This window comes from Cupressus sempervirens, chromosome 4 (assembly GCF_028749045.1).
Source record: "Cupressus sempervirens isolate cs-2001-9-10 chromosome 4, ASM2874904v1, whole genome shotgun sequence".
Classification (NCBI taxonomy): domain Eukaryota; kingdom Viridiplantae; phylum Streptophyta; class Pinopsida; order Cupressales; family Cupressaceae; genus Cupressus; species Cupressus sempervirens.
In genome coordinates this window covers 633,164,857-633,186,062 of record NC_143121.1, presented here as the reverse complement: position 1 = coordinate 633,186,062, position 21,206 = coordinate 633,164,857, and the positions used below count along the sequence as shown (strand labels likewise).

General features: G+C 35.4%; 1 protein-coding gene across 1 annotated transcript; it reads left to right on the top strand.

The window, feature by feature from the left end:
- Positions 1–4,044: 4,044 nt before the first annotated feature.
- Positions 4,045–7,368, top strand: LOC149562831 (uncharacterized). The gene is made up of 4 exons (XM_089826277.1): positions 4,045–5,071; positions 6,183–6,261; positions 6,434–6,523; positions 6,974–7,368. The coding sequence occupies exons 1-4, from the start codon at positions 4,134–4,136 to the stop codon at positions 6,989–6,991; spliced, it is 1,125 nt and encodes a 374-aa protein (XP_089682403.1). The 5' UTR covers positions 4,045–4,133; the 3' UTR covers positions 6,992–7,368.
- The last annotated feature ends 13,838 nt before the right edge of the window (positions 7,369–21,206 follow it).

Here is a 21,206-nt window from a genome sequence, read left to right as displayed (position 1 = left end):
AATCAGAACAACTAGAAATGAAGGCAAAAGAGCTTGGATGTTCAAGGGAAAAGCAATTATTGTTCATTTTGGCCACCGCTCCAATGAAGGGTAGCAAGAAGGCAACAAAGGTGTGACAACAAACTTTAGCATGTAGCAATACAACAATCACGCTTAGCGATAATAACTCAACTTCAAGTCTTTCACATCAAAACAAATAGCAATCAAACTTAACCCAGGCATCCTTAAGTTTAGTTTGTTGGAATTGCAGAGGTTATCCGTGGAGACGTGGGCCTGGTTAGGACCTATCGTGGAAATCAAAGACATTATTTGTCTCATAGAGACACATGAGCATGAGGGATGTAAGATCCCATTGTTTGAAGGCTACTGGAAGATGGCAATGTGGAATGAGGCAGCGGGAAATGGTAAAGGTCATGGAGGTATAATGGTTCTAGTAAAAGAAAGAGAAGGTCGTGCCATTCAGTTGGAAAAGACTGATTCTAATAAACAATTTATATGGCTCAAAATCATGGAAAATAACACTCTTCTCAGGATTGCAGCCTGTTACTTTGCTCCACAAGTATCTAAAACTTATAAATAGTGTGGCTTAGATCACAATGACCCCTATGCTATGTTAAAGAAAGATGTTGCTATTTTTTTGTAGCGTGGGGATGTTCTTCTTGTTGGAGATTTCAATGCTAAGACAACAAATTGGCAAGCAAGTATTTTCAGCTCCAAAGTAAATGATAACCCTATTTGGCTCATAGAAGAAAGAAATCATCAATGGGAAAGAATATCCGAAGATGCTAAAGGTTGCAATCATTTTGGGGAAGAATTGATCACTCTATGTGGCACATTTGATCTCATAATTTGTAATGGTTTGGATAGATGGGCTAAGTTAGGAAATTTCACTTGCAACACATACAACGGGGCAAGTGTGGTAGATTATGTAATTTGTTTGTAGAATTTGCATGAAAATATTGAAGAAGTTGAAATTGAAGAGCTCATTTGGGATCTCAAATCAGATCATAGACTGCTATACATAAATTTGTATTGGGCAAAGGATAGGCAGATTGGGGCAAAAATCTAAGGCCCTCAATACCCCCTTTCTCAGGGCAGAATTTTGTTAACTTCAGAAAATAGTAACACTTTCAGAGCTACTCTTGAGGAACTTTGTATTGGACACTCTATGTATAAACATAGTGTTAATAGTCATGATTTATCAAATCTGATTCATGAGGCTCTTTCAAAATGCAAGAGAGCAAAAAATAGAAAATCTGAAACTAATTGTTTTCCAACCAATGCTTGGTTTGATAAGGAATGCAAGAGGGCTAGGAGAAACCTAATGGAGTCAAATAAAACCAACCTTGACATTAAGGCCTACAAACAGATCCTAAAGAAGAAAAAAATTGATTTTATGTTCACAAGGAGAGACGAGCTAATTTTCTTGGGTAGAAATAACCCCAAACGTTTTTGGAAAGAACTCCAACCAAGGAGAAAGCAAACTGAAAATAATATTACTGCCACCCAATGGTTTGAATATGCTAAGAAACTTTATGAACAAGAGGTTGGAGTGGGACAACCACCTTTGGTCAATGATGATACAAATCTTTTCACTGTGCAAGAGATAGAGACAGGGATTAAGAAGTTAGGTGGAGGTAAAGCAAAATACCTTGTTGTGCTCCAAGTAGAATATTTGAAGTGGGGTATGAAAACTCTTGCACTGCACATCACTGAAATTTTCAACAAAATCTGCCAAGAAGGGTTTCCGAAAGATTGGATAATCAGCCTTGCAATACCACTTTTTAAGAGTGGTGATGTTAACAATCTCTCCAACTACAGGACAATAATGATCAATCCCCTCTTTGCTAAACTTTTTGGCAACATGATAGAAACTAGGATCAACAAATGGGCAGAAGAAAACCATAAATGTGCTAAAGGGCAAGCTTGTTTTAGGCCAAAGCACTCAACAGTAGATCACTATATTACTTTGAGACACATTATTGAAAAAGAGTGGGGAAAAAAGGAAGAGGTTTTTTGTTGCTTTGTTGACTTTAAAAAGGCTTTTGACACCGTCCCGAGAGACAAGCTTTGGTTCAGGATGGAAGAATTGGGGATTCCTATGCATCTCGGAGTTGCTGTTCATAGGATGTACGAAGAGGTGAAAGTCAAAATCAGAACTTTAGATGGCATTTCAAAATGTTTTAGAAGTGATATCGGGGTCAAACAGGGCTGCCCTTTATCTCCTACTTTGTTTGGTTTATATATTGAAAAACTGGAAGAGTGGTTAAACATGCAAAAGGGTGAAGGCATTCAGCTAGGTTAATTTGTTATAAAGTTGCTCCTATATGCGGACGATCTCATTTTAATTGCCAAATCTGCCTATGGTTTGCAAGATCATCTATCTTCTCTTGAGCACTTTTGCGGAATGGTGGGGATGCAGGTCAATATCAACAAGACTAAGGTTATGATTTTCTCTAATAATAAAAAACATCATCAACATGAATTTTATTACAATGGAAGTGTTCTTGAAGAAGTTGCGGAGTATAAATACCTTGGCATCGATTTCAACAAAAAACTAAGCTGGTCTAGCTGCAAGTATAAAAGGATATTAGGTGGGTGGAATGCTTTTTATGCTCTTCAAAATAGGTGTCGTGGAGCGGAGTTATGGGATTGGAAAACTATTCAAACCTTGTTCGGTCTTCTTGTGCTGCCAGTTGTTCTTTACGGGTCTGAATTATGGGCTAGCACCGCTACTATAGCACAATGGAAACAAATCAAAGGAATCCAAAAGCGATTGATCACAAGCAAGTTTAAAATCAAAAGCATTGTTCCATATGATATCATGCTAAGTGAAATGGGTGCTGCTCCTATCGAGGCACTTGCTATGGTTCACCTTCTAAGCTATTTAAAAAGAATCGAAAAAATGGAAGAGGATAGATGGCCTAAAGTTGTCTTTAGTAACACATTATGTAAGCGAAAAAGGACATGGATGCAACAAAACATCAAATGGATGAGTAAATGGAATATTCAATTCAATATGTGCCCCACAAATAATAAAGAAATAAAGGTCTTTGTTATGGAGAGATTCTACAAGAGAAATTGGGGAAGCGAGATCGGGAGGAAGAAACTATATTATATAAATGAGTTCAACCCCACTTGTGATCAACTCCAAAAAGCATATATAGGAGCCAACATTTCTTGGAGGGCTAAAATTCTTATTGCTCAGCTGAGAACCAACTCTCACCAACTTCGTTGTGAGATCGGGCGTTGGAAGAGGCCAAAGGAGGCTTGGGAAGAGAGAATTTGCAGATTCTGCAATTCTGGGAAAGTGGAAACTGAACAACACTTTATTTTAGAATGTGAGGCTTACAAGAGTAGTAGAGATAAATTTGCGGATACTATATGTGACAGTTCTTGGCATAACCTATTCAACGAAGAGTACATTGAGCAATTGGGTGGACTCATCATCATCCTGCACAATAAGCGAACAGTGCTACTTAAGTCTACTTGAGTTGTCTTGCTGTCCCATAGGCTATTTTTAGCCTCGTAGACGTTAAAATTTTATCTATCTATCTATCTCCAACTCTAGTTTGCTTGGTGACTCCTTTGTCTTTTTTCAACTATTAACAGTATCCTTATTATCCTTATTTTCGTTCATCCCTTATACATATCCTATACTATACAAAAACTATAACCTTTGCCCTAAAAATTTATCCACACCTTTAAAACAACGCTCTACCAAAAAAAATTAGTTCCCTCCTATATAGACAAGAACCAAAATAAAACAATTAAATAAAGACTTTCCAAAAATGTACATCGAGCTATTTTCCAAAAAGCTATGAGACATTTATAATAAATAAAATAATGAACTCACATGTCTATGTAGGTCAAATGTTCTCTTAGTTTGGATTCAAATTTTAATCTTATAACCTGAACCCCCTCAATTTCGCCTCCACGTGGATGGGCTTTTATTGACGTGTCAATTATATTTCTAATAAAAAATTGTGCACATTTCTAACGAACTACCAGAGTTAAGTGCCGAAAGCACAGGTTAATTTAAACACGGTATTTACATAACAGAGTTCTACTTCTGTCTCCGTGATTTTGGCGCCTGCAAAATAATTCTTGATGACTGTGGTCCGCTGTTGAAAATGACTTCTTCCAGTGGAAATTTTGATGCTACTTCAGCTCAGCAAATTTTGAATTATGGTGAACACGGCATTTGCAATTTAAAAGAAGAAGATGAAGAAAGAGAAAATGTAAAAGATATTAAAGAATATGCTGGGATGGCTTTCACGGAACACAAGCAATGTTATTCTACGCCAGATTTAGCAGACAGAAAGAGAAATTCATGTTATCAAGAAAATGTTACTCATGAAGAAAATGTTTCGTGGAAAAAACCCAAATATGAATCTCTTAAAGAAATCGTGGAAGCTGAATGTATTGAAAATTCACTCAAGGCTTGCCTGGAGACTGTAGAGGAATATAACCGGAGGGATGGGCAGCTGAAAGATATGGATTATCACTTGGTTTTAGCAAAGGCAAAGTTGACTATAGCACAGGCAGAAGAGGAGAAATTCGTAATGGGTAAAGGCCTGGAGCAAATCACAGAGGGGTTAAAGTGGTTTAAGCTGATATATGATCAGCTGAAAGAGATGGAGACGCAATTTTCCGACATTAAACAGCGAGAGAGACAGCAAATATCGAAGGGGAAACCGAAAGATGAAATTACTGATAATTTGAAACATACAAAGAAGATGCTGGAGGAGAAATTGGAGCATCAGTGTGACCGGCTGAAGGAAATCCAGAGAGAATATGGTCTGGTGAAGGCTGATTATGAATATGTGGCTGAAGAAAGAAGTAGTGTGTGGAAGAAGGAGCTGCAGGGGCTGAGGCAAGTTCTTAGGAAATATGAGGGTGCTTATCGTAGATTTAATGAAGTGTTCAGGGGCGACGAGGAGACAGAAATGGATCGTGAATTTTCTGCAATTGAAGAGAGGACTTCCAAGCAGACTTCGGATGTTGAGGACAGTCAAAATTGCTCTATCTGTATGGAACCATGGACTCAGTCCGGGGAACATAGCATCTGGTTAGCACGATTCATAAATCTAGTTTTGAAGGCTTCACTTTCGTCAATTTCTTTACGAACTTTTTCGTCTGATTTGATGACTCAAATGTTGATGCCATTGGGGAATAGTCAATTTAAATTTCTGGTATCAAGATTCTGTGTGGTATTTAACAGCATTTAAGAATACTTTGTTTGTAAATTTAGTAAAAGCATCATAGGTTGGTTATCTCAAATCAGCAAACCTTCATTCCAAGAGAAGGAGCTTTTTTGCTAAAATTGGTATTAATCTTAAAAGTAACGCTCCACCGTGATATTAGTTAATAAGGGTGAAAACATGTATTTTAGATAAGCATGTACACATTCTACTTAATCTTTAATTGTTGAATAAAAGGTTAATGCCTTTTCCACAAATTCAAAGATATTTACGTGAGAGCTTTTTGTCCTCATCTTTCGATCCACTGTAGATATGTTTAATATGGAGCATGCGATGTCAATTAGCAGAACTTTTAATAATATTTCAGTCTTTTTTGAGACATTTTCGACGTCATCTTTAGATCCACTTTAAATGCATTCGGTATGGAGCATGGTGACAGCTTACCATGTTAATTTGCAGAACTTCAATAATATTACAATTTTCCTTGTTAAAAAGCATCGCAGATCATTAAAGCACTTTCTGTGTGATTTCAATCATAGATCTAAGCATGCCTGCACAGGTCAACAATCCTTTATTCTCTAAGTGTAGAGGTTTTACTAGGCATTGGCATAAATTTCTCATCAACATTTATTTTTCCCAAGGTGAAAGGATGCTTGATAGTACTGGCATAAAGCTTAATAATTAATAATTTGTCATGAAATCAAATTACCCTTTGAGTCTGCAAATATGTATTCTTAATTTTCTGCGGTAATATTTTTTTGTTAGTATTGGCATAAGTAATATTTTTCGAAAGTATAATTTGGCATGAAATTAACTTTAAAACATCGTGCAAGCCTATATTTATTAAATGCATCTTTCAATATAACATAAATGGTTAAAAAATTTGGATAATGAAAAGGTCCATCTATTTAATAATATCTCAAAGTTTGAAAGTGTATCCAAAGGACTATCCTCAATTTCATTAATGTTGTACTGCAGCTCTCTTGCCTGTGGGCACTTTTTCGGCAGGTCATGTATAACAAAATGGATTAAGCAACTTGGATCTCGTTCTTCTAAAGTAAGATCATTTTAAGTGCATCCTTTAAAGTAGTTTCTTGTCATCTCTGTTTGTATTAACTTATCTCTGATTTCAAATTTTTTTCTTCCCATTATTTGATTTTGAAAACAATTTAGTATGCCATTTGTTCTTATTAAAAGGATTGATCTTGTATCTTGGAAAATGTCTGCAGTGTCCACATTGCACGAAAAAGGCAACACTAAGAGACATTAGAAATCACTATATGCAGCAAATATCTCTTTGTGATGTGAAGATTCAACAGGTAGAGTGCTCTTAGTAGTTATTACCTTCAATATCCCTGTACTTCTCAAAATCAGACTGTAAGCATACTGAAAGAGACTCCCTTTGTGAGTTGTTTGTCAACTGATAGAGAAACATTAGTGCTCTTATTTTGTAATATATTGCAAACAGTCTGATCGAGGATCTGACAGGAAGGTTGATTTCATACTTTGGTGTTTGGCATACATATATTATATTCTATTATTTTCTAATATTATAAGCATATAGTGAAGAACATCACATGTGGTAATGTTTTTTATTTGACATTTTTCTATATTGACAATGAAGGGAATGTGTTATTCATTTGTTTTGCTTTGAGTGCACACCTAAATAATGTACAGTTGAAAATAATGCTGTTGCACTTTTATACCATGCTTAAGCAGTATATTCTGTTACAGTTTGTGAGAAGCTAAAGCAATCTTGTTGTTTACAGAACAAAAAGAGTCCTTAGAGAAGCTTGCAGACAGAGCATGGTGCTTAGACTGCGAGTTCAGGATACATTTGGTTTTCATGTTTACGAGTTTGGACAAGATAGTTATTGATTTCCTTGCTGTATATTTTAAAAAAAAAGAAGAAGAATACTCTAAATGAGTGTAGACAAGATGCTGAGTTGGTGTGGACAAATATCTACTGTCCAATTTTGCTTCTTAGCATCTTAAAGAAGCATCTATGTGATGCTTCAATAGCTTGAAAAAGGGTTTTGAATATATGATTGGCATTTCGATTGAGAAACACAGATTTATTGTGGACAAGGTGAACAACTTATGCTACCAAATATATGCCATACAAGTGCTTTTAAATAACTATATAATTAAGATGTGCTTAGTAGATTATGTTTACCTTGAAATTCTACAAATTTAATGGTGCTTTTAATATAAAACTATAGTGTGAGATTTTTCTGATGTTTCAGCTTTTAAACAAAAATGCAGCTATATTTCTTCTATTTATAAGATTCACCAGGAAGCTTAAGGGTTCATATGAAACTGCAGCAATTCTTTTCAAGGCATGTGTTTTCAAAATAAAAACTTCTTTATGAAACTTTAATTGCAAGATGTGCTAAAAAAATAGCACATGTTCTCTACCAGGGTTTTACATGGGCCAAAACCTTTTCTTTATATGAAAAGCCCTAGAGTAAGAGGGGCAAGGTAGATAGGATAATTGGCATAATGTTCGAGGTAATGAAATGGTTGGACAAGATCCACATTTTGGGGGATATACTCATCAAGTTGAGGAACTAAGTGGTTGTTGATGCATTTGATTATGTTCTTTGTTTTCTTTAGAGCAAGTTTAAGAAGACTCATCTTCTATAAGTGCTTGAACAGGAGATGAGTGCAGTGGGATGCACAAGGAGTCTTGAAAATAAAGTGGTGTTTTTGCATAAAAAGTCTGCTTCTATCTATTTAGTTGTCAATATTGTTACTTGACAACATTTTCATGCTTCACAAAACCATAGGAGTAATATGTCACAAAACCCCTCCACTCAAGTAGTTTTATTTGATGCATAAATGAATTTCAAGAAAAAAATGGCCCTCAAGGAAGTAATAAAAAGATCAAGAACCTTTATTTTTCTCATTAAATTTTCCATCACGACACGTCTTTAACCCCAAATAAAACTTTGGGGATCAATCAACAAACCCATGTCCACTATTGACTCATCCGATGTTGAATATCTCATGTCATCAATGTTTTGGGATATTCACCCTCCACCATAAATGCTCAATCTTTTAATTGGTTTTGACAAATAAGAGGGTATGATAATGTTGATAAATCTCTTAGAAACATATATATTATTTTTTGTTATTGATCTTGACGCCTACAAAAAATGAAAACTAGCATTTCAAAAGGACTGCAATTAGTCATCTTTCCTTGTTAAATGCTATGTTTAAAAATAAAAATAAAAAAGTCAATATTGTTTACGTTGTCACATCATGCTTGTCCTTGTTTTGGTTGGTTTGAGAGTATAATGGAGGACAATACATGACATTAATCTGGTGCCTTCTGTAGTAGAACTATTACAAATGTTAGGTCCAATCGTAGGCAGAACCACTGAAGAATTCATAGCGGGAGAATAGATGAGATCAATCTCTTTCCAACCTCTGCCTCTCGGCTTTTCTTCCTCAAAGGTTGTGAAAAGAGAATAATCACACTCATTGCCTCTAGCCAATGGATGAACCCGCATTATGTCCATATGCATGCAAGGTGGTAATTGAGATGGTCTATACTTCTATGTACAGTTGCATTATAATAATTTTATCTAACACACACCTTTGTCAGCTCACAATGAAAGCTTCTGTATTCGATCTGATTTTTTCCAGAATTCAGGAAGTTTTATACCTAAGGAAATTAAAATACTTATGGTTGGAACAACAAAAAATAGAGGAAAATAGTTACAGAAAAAGGATCTAGACTAGAAGAAATGGAGCGAAGTAACAATCAAATATTGCATCAAATGCTGCCATAAATGATAAATCCATTCAATTGTTGAGGAGAATCTTTGAATTGTTGAGATTAAGTTCTCACTTGATTCCTATGGGCAATGAAGATAACATTTTTGACTTAGCTGTTAGAGAAACTCTCAAGTTACAGTTCAACATCAATACTAAGAGATTTTCCTTCTATTTGGCAGACCTTAGAACAAGATTTTAGAGTGGTTATCTTGGGATACTTGCATGAAAATAGCATGTCATTATCCACTGTGGAAATCTCACATTTTGATTTTCTTTAGAATAATCTATCTTTGAGACATCTTGAGCTTATGAGTTTATGAACTTTGTGGTATCTTTCACGAAAGCATTTTCAAACCAAAAATAAAAATTTGTAAGGAATTGTGGTGTTCTCTTTTGAGATCATTGTTTGTTAGTTGACCATGTTGCACAATAAATGTTTAGATTGTTTCAAGAATTCTACAACACAGTGATACTCCATCAACCAGCTTGCCTTGCTTGTTCTTATTCTCACTGGTTTGAACTTTTTCATATTTCTATAGTAGCTATGTGCATTAGCTCATTTTCATAGGATGTCCTTTGATTTAAAATATAATAATATTTAAGTTCTTATGATCTTCTTTGAAAGATCTTTATTTATTTGAACTTTTTACTTGGAAACATTTCTTGTGGATGGAGAGCCCTGGCCTTTCTTCCTGCCAATGTATATACAAAAATGGAATGCGCCATCAACTGACTTATCTCACTCAGTAAACTGCAATCACTCTTGCTAGCCTCTCACCACTTCCTTCATATGGTTGATCTTGACACGAAACTACTGTAGGAATTGGAATTGGAGAGGCAAGCTCAGGCCGACCTCGCTCCCTTTGTTACGATTAGGAGCTCAACTCTCCTTACCTTTACAAATAAAAAGAGCGCAATTTGTGTTTGAACTTTGTTTAAATCAATTGGAATTTTGTCATTTTTCTTTGTAAGTAATGTGCATTGAGAGTCATTGATGATTTGACATTGGGATGAAATCATATAGGGCTTTACATTTTGGATAAATTCTCTCGTACTATCATTTGTATCCAACACAAATTGACAATACTAATGTGTTGTTGCCACATGTTGTTCTACTGGATCCAATTGAATGGATCTGATGGGTGGAATTACTTTTTGCTTTTTGAGAATCTCCAACTATGATAAAGCACCATAGACATAGTAGTGGGAAAAATTGCAAGCCATAATGAATGTCAATACAACCTTGGCCATTTTCTTGTTCTTATTTTTCTTAGGATTGTGTTTGTATAAGAAGAGTTGTGAAAAGTTGTTAAACATCATGAGATTTTTCCAAATGTGAAAATGTTAAGAAGTATTACAGTAGTATGTTCCAGTGTGTTCCATGGATGGGGATGTCAGTGTGTGTGTGTGTGTGTGAGAGAGAGAGAGAGAGAGAGAGAGAGAGAGTTCTTAACATGACATCAAAATGAAGGCCGGTGGTAATATACCAGCAATAACTATACCATGACAGTAGTACAACATCAATTAAAATAATCATGACAGTGCTGACAGAAGCAACAGTAATATAGTGACAACACATGTAGCATGATTTAGCTTTATTTCTAATGATATAACTTAAAAAATAGCTAACACTAACAGAAATAATTTGAATATCTGATTTCATTGTTCAAACTTCAAAGTTTTTGATAGCATAAAAAATGTTGTTCTACTACTAATTATTGAGTACAACTATGCATCATTTGAAGTACTAATATCAAAAGAGATATCTTTGTCTCTCTTTGACTTAAGCTGTAGGCTGTCCAATGGAAGCCCAACAAATCTTGGATGCACTTCCTTCTTGTCAATCTACCTAATATCTTCAGGATCAACATCCCAACATGTTGGTGGAGTTTGTTGACACTTAGTAGTCTGTAGATCCTAAAGATTGGAACCATTATGAACTACAACTAGCTTCTCTAGTTGTCTAGAGGTAAGCTTGGTTGCTTTCTATAGTAGACGAATTAGCAATTTGTGAGTATATGCTGCTTCAACTCTAGTGTGTCCTATCTATGACATTTTTACCATCGAATAGGGTTTATTGCTATATTTGATAAATTAAACACATTGATTAATAAAAAAGATGATGATGCATATATACAGAGTAAAATGTCTCTTTATTTGCATGTGAAACTTTTTCAGAAGGAAAAGCAGTGACAATCAGCCAAGAATCAAAACCAATTTGATTATATCATGTCATTTTCCTTGATGATATGCAATATCTTTAAAGGACCAAATGATTTCCAAGAGGAGCAAAACCATCAAGCAATTGACACTTATAACTACGCAAAAATGACAAATAAATCAATACATAGTTGGATAACCAATCTTATTGAAACATAACAATTGACATTGTGCATTGACCACCCTAAACGAAAAATTTGTCTTCAAGACAAGAAGTAAAAATCAAATAATGTTTGGGAAGACTAATGACGATATTGTAGATAGAGACTTGGATGTGAACTTGAAAGTGTTTTACCTTGCGCAATTAGACTTGTAGCGTACTTGGAAAATCAAATGAAGTGCCCCTAGCAGAGCAAGGAAGCAAACAATACATCATTTTCTTGATTTTTTAAGAGACAAAAAGTAAGTGCTAATTAAGCCCGAAAATATAGATTTTGTAGTGTTTAGCCAACATATGCAACACAAAAAAGTTTAATGTTTCATGAAAAATCCTCTGTCATAATATGAGAGAAAGATGTCAAAGAGTGGTGAGGGAATCTATCTTTTGCTAATGATGTGGTATGGTAAATAAAGGAGGTTGTACAGTTAGAATTTTTAGGCTCTTCCTTTTTTTGTGAAATTGAGGATAAAACCTTGTTTTGTATAGAGTAGGCTGCACCCTACAGTAAAATATTGTACATACTACAAACCCAAGAGGAATTTGTGGACCTAGGTGACTTTTTCAAGACCATACGGTGAATTTGTTTTTCTTGATGTTGTTCGTTAAAGAATAACTACACCTTATAGGGGGAGTCAATATGCTTGCTACGGGCAGAGGAAGGCATATGCAAAAAAGGAGGTGCAAGGGTTGTATGGAGAATGCATGAAGAAACTGCTGTGCAAATTTGTAACCTAGAAGTCCAACAGTGATAAGATAAATCTGTGAGAGGCAAGTAAAACCTATTACACTAGGAATTAATGCTGCTGAGAGTGAAAATGGATATCAGATGATAGCAGAGAACTATTGTAACTAGGTTAAAGTTGTATGAACTGAGGTAGTATGCAAAGGAGTAACTTTCTTCTTGTGTTGTGAAATGTTCTTCTGGATATTCCACTTCTGAAATGTACATTGGAAAATGATGCCACTGAAAGTAAAAAAGGGCATTGCAAAGATCCACTTATGCCAATAAGGGCTGCATGGAGAATGATTTTCATATCCTTTGCTATTTTGCCTTTTCCATGTTTATATTATAACTCAATTTACCGTTATGATGGTGTGCTGTATGCTTTTTAAATGCAGTTTTTTCATTGGTGCCACTTATTAATATTCTTTTAATCCCATAGTACCTAGGAGATGAGGGTAGTTGGAGATTGGTACCGATATTTCTATAGCTAATTTTCAAAAATAGGAGACTACGATACTTGGAGACACCATTTTTTATATATAGTTTAATGATTTATACAAAATATCATGACATAGAACTATGAAAACAAGAATAATAAATTAGTCACACAAGAACAATAAATATTAAAGGCGGTTTCTCTTTAGACCATTACAATGACAAGAAGTTAGTCATACAATTGTTTATGTCCCTCTTTAAAAGTCTACACTATTAGTAGATCTAATCCTTATAACTTTGCATGGATTTTTGTATGATCCAAAATATCAACATGCAATATTATGCAGGCTTATTTTATTAATTTGCTTCCCTTTTTCCTTTTAATGCATCTTGCCCTAAGTTTTCTAATAGATGTCAATTTTGTGAGACTTTGGAGATTGTGGGAGACAACAACCAAAAGAGCCTTGTGCATTGGGAAGTTTCTGGAGATGTGTCTAGTAATGGAGATGTGCCTCTGTTACATCCCAAATTTTTGATCTTTTAAAATAATTTTATAGCTGTTGTAATGGTTAGTTAGAAACTCTCGGATATCATCTTATGAAATGGAAGTTATGAATAACTGAATTGATTCATGTGTAAATGACGTGTTAGTCAACTATTGTTATTTCAAATGCTTATATTTAAGATAAATGTTAGTTGTGGTTAGCCATTGTGACAGTTACCGGTTATTGTGTTTTCCTTGATATTTAAATTTAAATGGAGGAACATGTTGTTATCGTGGATTATGCATTTTGGTTGCAGGAGCACCCGAAGGGGGGGAAGCATTGCTAAACGAGATTCAAGGAATGGGGTACCAGATTAGTCCATCGTTATACCATCAAGTATGGGCTCTAATTACCTTGATGAAGGATCTAACGGCTAGGCAATGAAGCATACCTTGGACAGTCATGAGCTCTTTGGTCAATTTTTATAACAAGAGAAATAATAAACATTTAATATCATGAAGAGAACTATTAGCTCTCTTATTTGGAGACCGTGGAAGTGATCTACATTATAAAATTTACATAAATATGTATATATGTGTGTGTGTGTATATATATGTGCGTGTGTGTGTCTATATATATATATATATATATATGATGCCACCATGATACTTCGATAATATCTATGAATTGCACTTACATGTATATAAACATATATGTGTGCGTAACTAGAGAGAATATAATGATAAAAAAAAATTATATGTACTCTCAAAATTACATGTGCGCGTATAGATATATGTATATGTAGGTACTATTATAGGTAGAATTCAATAGCATGATGACATAACATTTACACATACACACATATAAATATATTTGTTTTAAACCATGGAAAAAAATATAATCTTTATGTTTTATTATAACTCCAAATCGACGAGCGTTGCCACCTTTTTATCAGCATCAACTTTTGAATTTGAATTTATGGAGTTCTTGTAATCGATATCAAACTCCTTGTAACCAGAAGTGGGAGGCTTTATCTCCCTTCCCTTGCGGCTGAAGGATCATTCTCATTTTATCACCTCATTCTTGTATGCGATTACCCTCTCAACCAAAGTGTCCTCTCACCTTTATGCTTGCATTATGGAGTGTAATACCACACCTAATCTGCAGTATTGAGCTGCGCGGGTGGAATCCATAACGCGTGGAGTTGTTGCCAAAGAATCGCATAAGCAATTGCATTGTTGTTTTCTCAAGTCATGAAACATTTCGCAAGTTATTCTTATTTCTTTCTATGCCTTTTTCAATGCAAAATTTCTCTTTTTATATTTATCACTGCCAATGAAATAGTATCATGATCATAAGCTCGATTGTGTATTTGAGAAGCATCGGCCCTGCTCTTTCTTTATGTATGATAAGTTCTTATCTATGTATATTGGGTGCATACCCCTAGGGACTGAACTGCTACAGTTCCCTGGAAAATGAATGCTCAACACTTGTTTAATGCATAATATTTTTATGGTGTCTAAAGTCTGCCACATCGTTGGCTGAAAGTATCTTCCGATTTACTTTTGTACTTTCTATATAACAGCTGTGGTTATAATCAGAATGGTACTCACAAACAAATCTAATTGATAAGAATCTCATAATTACCAACAATCTCCTAGGATGCACCCAAGGCTAGCAGAGCCAAGTGTAAATGGGTGAAAAGGAGAGGTATTCTTGCAAGAAAGATAAAGTATTAATCAATATCTTAATTATATGAACATTTAAAGAAAGAAATGGCTCAAGTTCAAATCAGCTAATGATTGTCCAAGATATAATAAGTTGTCAAGTTGAGTGGTGGTGATTGGGTTGTTCAATGCCCACCTAAATCCTTGGCCAAGGTAGATTAGAGGCATGGTTGCCACAAATGATCACTAAAGGTCGGGAGTACTAGTTGACGGAGGAATTCCTCAGCCTTGTCTACAATTTAACCAACACTCTAACACTGGTATGCTCATGATGGAAGGACTATAGTGTCCCAAGCCTAGCCCGAGGTACGAAGGGCCTTTCTCGGAAGAGATTGTGTGGGGAATTAAGTCTATGTCAATGCTTCTCCTCATCACCAGATGTCGAAGCTTGCACAACACATCGATAGTTATTTCACTACATTTATGAATTTTAAATCTTTTACCTGTACCTACTTCTATATTATCTTGGAATGTACAATTGTAAATATGGTTAAATAGAATTGTTTTCTTTTGAATGTAATCGTAGAAGTCAGTTATGGAAGTTAATTTAGTTTCCTTTCGTATGAAATGGATATAGTTATTACTTAGATTTGATTTATAATTTGTATAATAAATTCAGAAATAGTTCCATTTTCTATATGATGTATTGTTCTAAATTACTTCATGTAGAAGTGGTATTGTTCCTTTTATGATATTCCGTTATAATCATAGAATATGTTCGTTATTTTCAGCTTAGTAGAAGTGGTATGTTATAGCCGCCGTCCCCAAGACACATCTCTAGGGGTGGGAGATGATTCTTCCGGTAAACTTGCTTAATCCTCATCTTTGTTTTCTTGGTCAAAAAAATTTAATACCCTTGAACTTCATTACTTTTCTTATGCACTTTATAATACCTTTTACTCCCTAATTTCAATAATTTTTTTTTGATCATCTTCCCATAAATTTACCTTTTTAATTTAATTTTCCTCAATTGTAATATTTCAATACCTCTTTTTAAAAATTTTTTCTTGTTGGCTTGTCCCCTTACAATTTTTAATTTTTTGACTCCATTATTCTTTTGTTCTTCTTTCCATTTTCTACACCTAATTTTCTCTCTTTTTTTTGGAAATTTGCAATGAAGTTTATTTCCCTTGACAATTATTTGGATGTTCTACATTAAATTTCCCGTTCTTGTACTGTAAGATGCATTGTCCATAATTTTACATGCTTTCATTCATTTCTCTTCAGCAAGAATTGTAGCTTCACAAAAATCACATGCTAACAAAAATACCTGATAAACCTCCATTTGCCAATGCAAAAGGCTACAAAGAGAATTTGTTTCATCCTTCAAGCATGATCCATCAACAATTTGTGGATGACTCTATATTTATGGGAGAAGCTTTTGTTAGGAATGCGAGAAATATCAAGAAATGTCTTGAGGATTATGGGTAGGCTACTGGTCAGATTATCAACTGGAATAAAAGTGTGATTTATTTTATCAATGTTAATGAGAATAGACAAAATAAAATCAAAAGAATCATTGGTTGTGAGGTTGGTACCCTTCTGGGTTCTTATCTTGGATTACCCCTTTGTCTTGACCCTCCTGAGACCTTTTGGAGTTCTTTAATTGACAAAATCCACTCAAAGTTAGCAGGCTGGAAAGGATCCCTCTTTAGCCAGGCTGGTAAGATTATTGTTCTTAAATTCACTTTACAAAATATGCCTTTGTATGCTTTGAGTGTATTTAAGATTCCTAGGAAGTTTGCTTTGGCCATTGAGAAAATTCAAAAACAATTTTTATGGATGGGTATGGAAAAGAAGAAAAGAATGGCTTTGATTGCTTGGGATAAAGTTTGCATGCCAATCAACAAAGGAGGACTAGGCCTAAGAAGGGTTATAACTATGAATGATTCTTTAATTGCAAAGCTTATATGGCGATGGCATCAAGAGGAGGGAGAATGGAGAGACATATGGAATGATAAAATATAATAGGGAGAATCAAGGGTTTAATCTCTTCCTCAGTAATGAGGCTTCTCAAGGGGGTTCTGTGATCTGGAAGCAAGCTCAGAAAAATGAGAAGATTATTAATAAAGGGGTTAGATGGAAGGTTGGAAATGGTAGGACTATTCTTTTTCAGAATGATATTTGGATTCTTGATCATTCCCTCAGTTTTGATCAGAGATGGAACGACTTTATGGATCAATGCAAAAACCTTTTTGGAAATTAGGTTGCTGATTATTGGGTAAACCTCAATAGAGTGGATAATAATCTTAATGATCTCAACAAAATTCTGAATGTTGTCTTTTTAGTTCAAGAGGAGGATGCTTTAATATGGAAGTATAACCCCAATGGGCTATTCCCTATTTCTTCTCTGTATGGCAATGCTTTTGAAGACTATCAGGCGCCTTGCTGGGTTAAAGCTTTGTATAAAGGAATGACCCCCAAGGTTAACATATTTTTTGGATTCTTTTGCAAAATAAAATTCTTACCACTGACAATTTGATGAAGAGAGGTATGAGTCTTGTCAGCAGGTGTTATCTTTGCAAGGAAGCAGAAGAGTCGGTTAACCATCTGACAATTTACCGTTCTTATACTAGAAGTTTATGGAAAGTGGTATGTTGGATATGGAATGGGTTTTCCCCCTCAATATTCAAGAGTTATTTACAGAATGGAAGTTTCCCTCTCGAAATACCTTGATAATGAAGTTATGGGATTTCATCCTCTTGTTTCTTTGCTGGGGTGTGTGGAAGGAATGAAATGATAGGGTGTTTAGGGGTAAGGAGACTAATTCTGTCCAGTTGTTCCATAAGATTAAGCATTTGGTGATAGAGAATATTAGTACTATTGGGAAAGGTCACCAACCTCAGAATGAATGGGAAGGAAAAGTGATTCACAATTGGAACTTGGAAGGGTTAAGTTTTATCTAGAATGGTACTAACCTTAGGAATTTGGCTAGGTGGGATTGTCCTCCACAGGGCTGGTGTAAGATTAATTTTGATGGGGCCTCGAAGGGCAACCCAGGGGCAGTGGGTTGTGGTGTCATCATCAGAAATATGAATGAAAATAGTTTGGGGGTGATGGCCATCCCTATTGGGGAACAAACAAATCATGTGGTGGAAGCTAGTGTGGCTCTCTATGGTCTTAGTTATGCCAAAAGTATGAATTTGGAAAGGATTTGGCTTGAGGGGGACTCCCTTAATATTATCAATTGTCTTAGTAAAATTAATAATCCCTCTTGGACAATTCATAATATTATATGCAAGGCTATTTGTTTAATTAACTCATTTGAGAATTGTGTTATCACTCTTAACTTTAGAGGAACAAACCATGTTGTTGATTGGGCTACGAATGTGGCATGCAAAAGTCATGACAAGTTGATTTGGAATCATGGTGATAATATCCCTACCGATGGGTTATCCTTGATTGAGTACGATAAGGTTAGAAGTTTGCAAAAAAGTTTTATTAATGATGAACATGGCAATAAGGATTAATTATGATTTGGGCAGGATTGGGGAGTGGTGGATTATGATTAGTTTTGAAGAGACAATTCATTCATTGCCACACAAATTGTGGGTTTGTTTATTTAATAAAAACCTTCGCTGTGATATTGACATTGGGTTTTTCATTCTGCCTGTTTCTACTGAGACGATGAGATTTTGCTACAGCTTGAAGAAGATGGGAGGCAGGAGAAAGAGGGTTGAGCTAGCTAGCTACAAGGACTGGAAGAAGAAGATGGATATTTGGGAAGTTCTAGAACAGGGGAATTTCAGAAGCTTCATGGAGAAGTTAAAGGGTAGCAACCCTTCCATTACCCGCCAATTTATTAAGACTTGGAAGGATGGTAGTATTTTGGTGGGTAATTAGAGAATGGAGGTTATAGAGGACATTATTGCGGAAGCTACGGGTCTTGATACATAGGGAATCAATTTCTACAGGGATGGGAAGCTTTATGATCGGGCTGTGGAAGAATTCATAGATATGGCTAAAGAGCATAAAAGGTTGGTTAAAATTGGTAATTCTTATTTTAGCCTTGGTTCCATTTCTCGTCCTTGGAGGTTTGTCATGTTCGTGGTGATTGAATATCTAACTCTGGATGGCCGCTTTACTAAGATATCTAGGTGTCATTTTATGCTGGTTAACCACTTTAGGCATAGGGTTAGGCTTAATATCCCCTTCTACCTCAGGCAATCGTTGGCTGACACAATTTTAGCTATTCAAAATGATCCTAAGGGTGACCATGCCTTCCATGAGGGCTTAATGGTTTTGGTTATGAACCTTCTAAAATCCAAAAAAGTCGACAGAACCCGTTATAGTAAAAAAAGTTTGGAATGTGAGACTGAGGGGAGTGAACAGGATGAGGGCTTTGATGAGGATACAGAGGACGAGATTGTTGAGATAGAGGATCAGAAGAGGAAAAAGCTCGTTCCTGGGAGCTCGTCTGGGAAGAAAAGGAAGATTAAGGAGGTCGATTTTGAGATGGATACAGAGTTTGAAGAGGAGCTATAGGAGGGTAATGGGAAAAAAAGCATTTCTGGTATTGGTACTAGAAACAAGGGGAAGAATACAGATAGGGTTTCAAACATTCCTTTTGATGATGAACATTTGATTAAGAAGATGGAGCGGAAAGGGAAGAATGTGCTTTCTTAAGGGAAGGTGGCTGGCAAAGGGCCTAAGGAGACAGATAATGAAAGAGACAATTTGGACAGGGATGAGGATTACCTGATTCGTAACAAGGACAATGATGACAAGGGTTATTTGATGGGGATATCTGGTAATCCGAGGCTAATGAAGCAGGACATTTTGAGAGAGTTTCATCAGCTCAACAAAACTACTAGAGGGGAGAGAACTCTGGGTCAGCATATTGATAGACTTTCTGAGGTGATTGATAATGTTGAAAAGGTTAAGAATCTTATGAAATGAGTTCCACCTCTAGAAGCCAAGAGTAAAGCTTTGGATCAGCTGATTAAAGATTTCCAGAAAAAGGTTGGATGGTATGGATAATGGGGTGATCAATCTGGAGAAGATGGTTAAGAAACTTGTTGACCAGAATTGTTCTATTCTGAAAACTGTAGCGGACAACATTAATACTCTGATGAACAAATTTGAACAGGAGAAAAAAGTGGCTCCAAGGACATGAAAGATGACCACGGACCTAGCAAGCGTACCAGGGCTAGCTCAAAAAAGATTGAGGTCGTGGAAGCTAAAGAAATGGAAGATCTGAAGGCCTCTCTAGATAATATGAACATCCTTGCAGACCAGGTAGCTGATTTATTGAAGACCCTGTAGCTGTCTTTGTGCTATCTTTTTGCTTTCTTTATGTTGTCTTTTCTTGTTGATTGTTTGAAGGCTTCTTGTCTTAGATAGTTCTGTTCTTAGGTGTTGATGCACAGTTCTTGTAAGCTTCTCTGCTCTTGTTGTTATGTTACTATGTAAAAGGTTTTAGGTCCTTTAAAACCTATTTTTACTTAATCAAAACTCCAAAATTCCTTTGTCATTTAGTTTCGTCCGAACTTGACTCTCTGTATTTGACAAATTTGATGAAGCTCCTTCCTCATTGATAGTTTGGTTATTTAAATCAATTACATACTTTCAACCCTTTTTTTCAATGGAGATAATATTTTTTTTTTCCTATTTTTATTGGTTTTGACTACTACCAACCAACCCTTACCTAGCAATGCATCGTATGTTCTATTCCGTAAAGAAATGACCACAAAATTCAACAAAAATCTCTGGTTTTCAGTAAATCCATTTTATCCCTTTAAAACTCCTAGTACCTTAATACATTGTTAATATGTACCCACCATTATCCCCCAAATAGTTAGCTTGCCAAGACTTCTCCAAGTGTTTTTTTGGAAATACACACATGTCAAACCCACCATCAACAATTGTCTTGGTGAAATTCCTTTCAAGAATCTCCATATTTGCCATCACTGGTTCTTTTGTGTGTTGATTGCCAATAACATTGGGTCAATCACTCAGTCACCTAACAATGGAAGTTCATTTGTTGGATCTTCATTCTCAAAAAATTCCAATTGATCCATAGCATGCATCATCTCATTCTCCCTTGATACAATAGCATTTTGAAATTCAAAAATATTTTGTAATAAATCCTCTACTTTAAGTGGCATAGTAGGTCGTAGTACTTTCCATGCAATATTTTTCTTGGATTGTAATTGATTTGTTACCATATTTGCATTTGCATCTGCATTTGAGTGGTGTCATTCATTTTGCATAGCATTCTCCACTTTGGCCCTTGCTTCACAAAGCCTTTCATTATTTTCTACATGGGTCTAGGTATGTTGCTTTCTTTGCTTAAGCACTAGTAATAGTGATAACTTCATTTTGCCTTTCAATATTAATCAAGTTGACAAAGCCTCTTTATTTTATACATGGGTCTAGGTATATTGCTTTGTGCACTAGGAGAAGTCATAACTTCATTTTGCCTTTCAATATTAATCAAGTTGATGCTAGCCTTTTGCTTTCAACATC

Coding starts and splice junctions, on each gene's coding strand:
- LOC149562831 (XM_089826277.1), top strand. CDS start 4,134: ATGACTTCTTCCAGTGGAAATTTTGATGCTACTTCAGCTCAGCAAATT. Junction 5,072..6,182: donor TCCGGGGAACATAGCATCTG/GTTAGCACGATT, acceptor GTTGTACTGCAG/CTCTCTTGCCTGTGGGCACT. Junction 6,262..6,433: donor TTGGATCTCGTTCTTCTAAA/GTAAGATCATTT, acceptor AAATGTCTGCAG/TGTCCACATTGCACGAAAAA.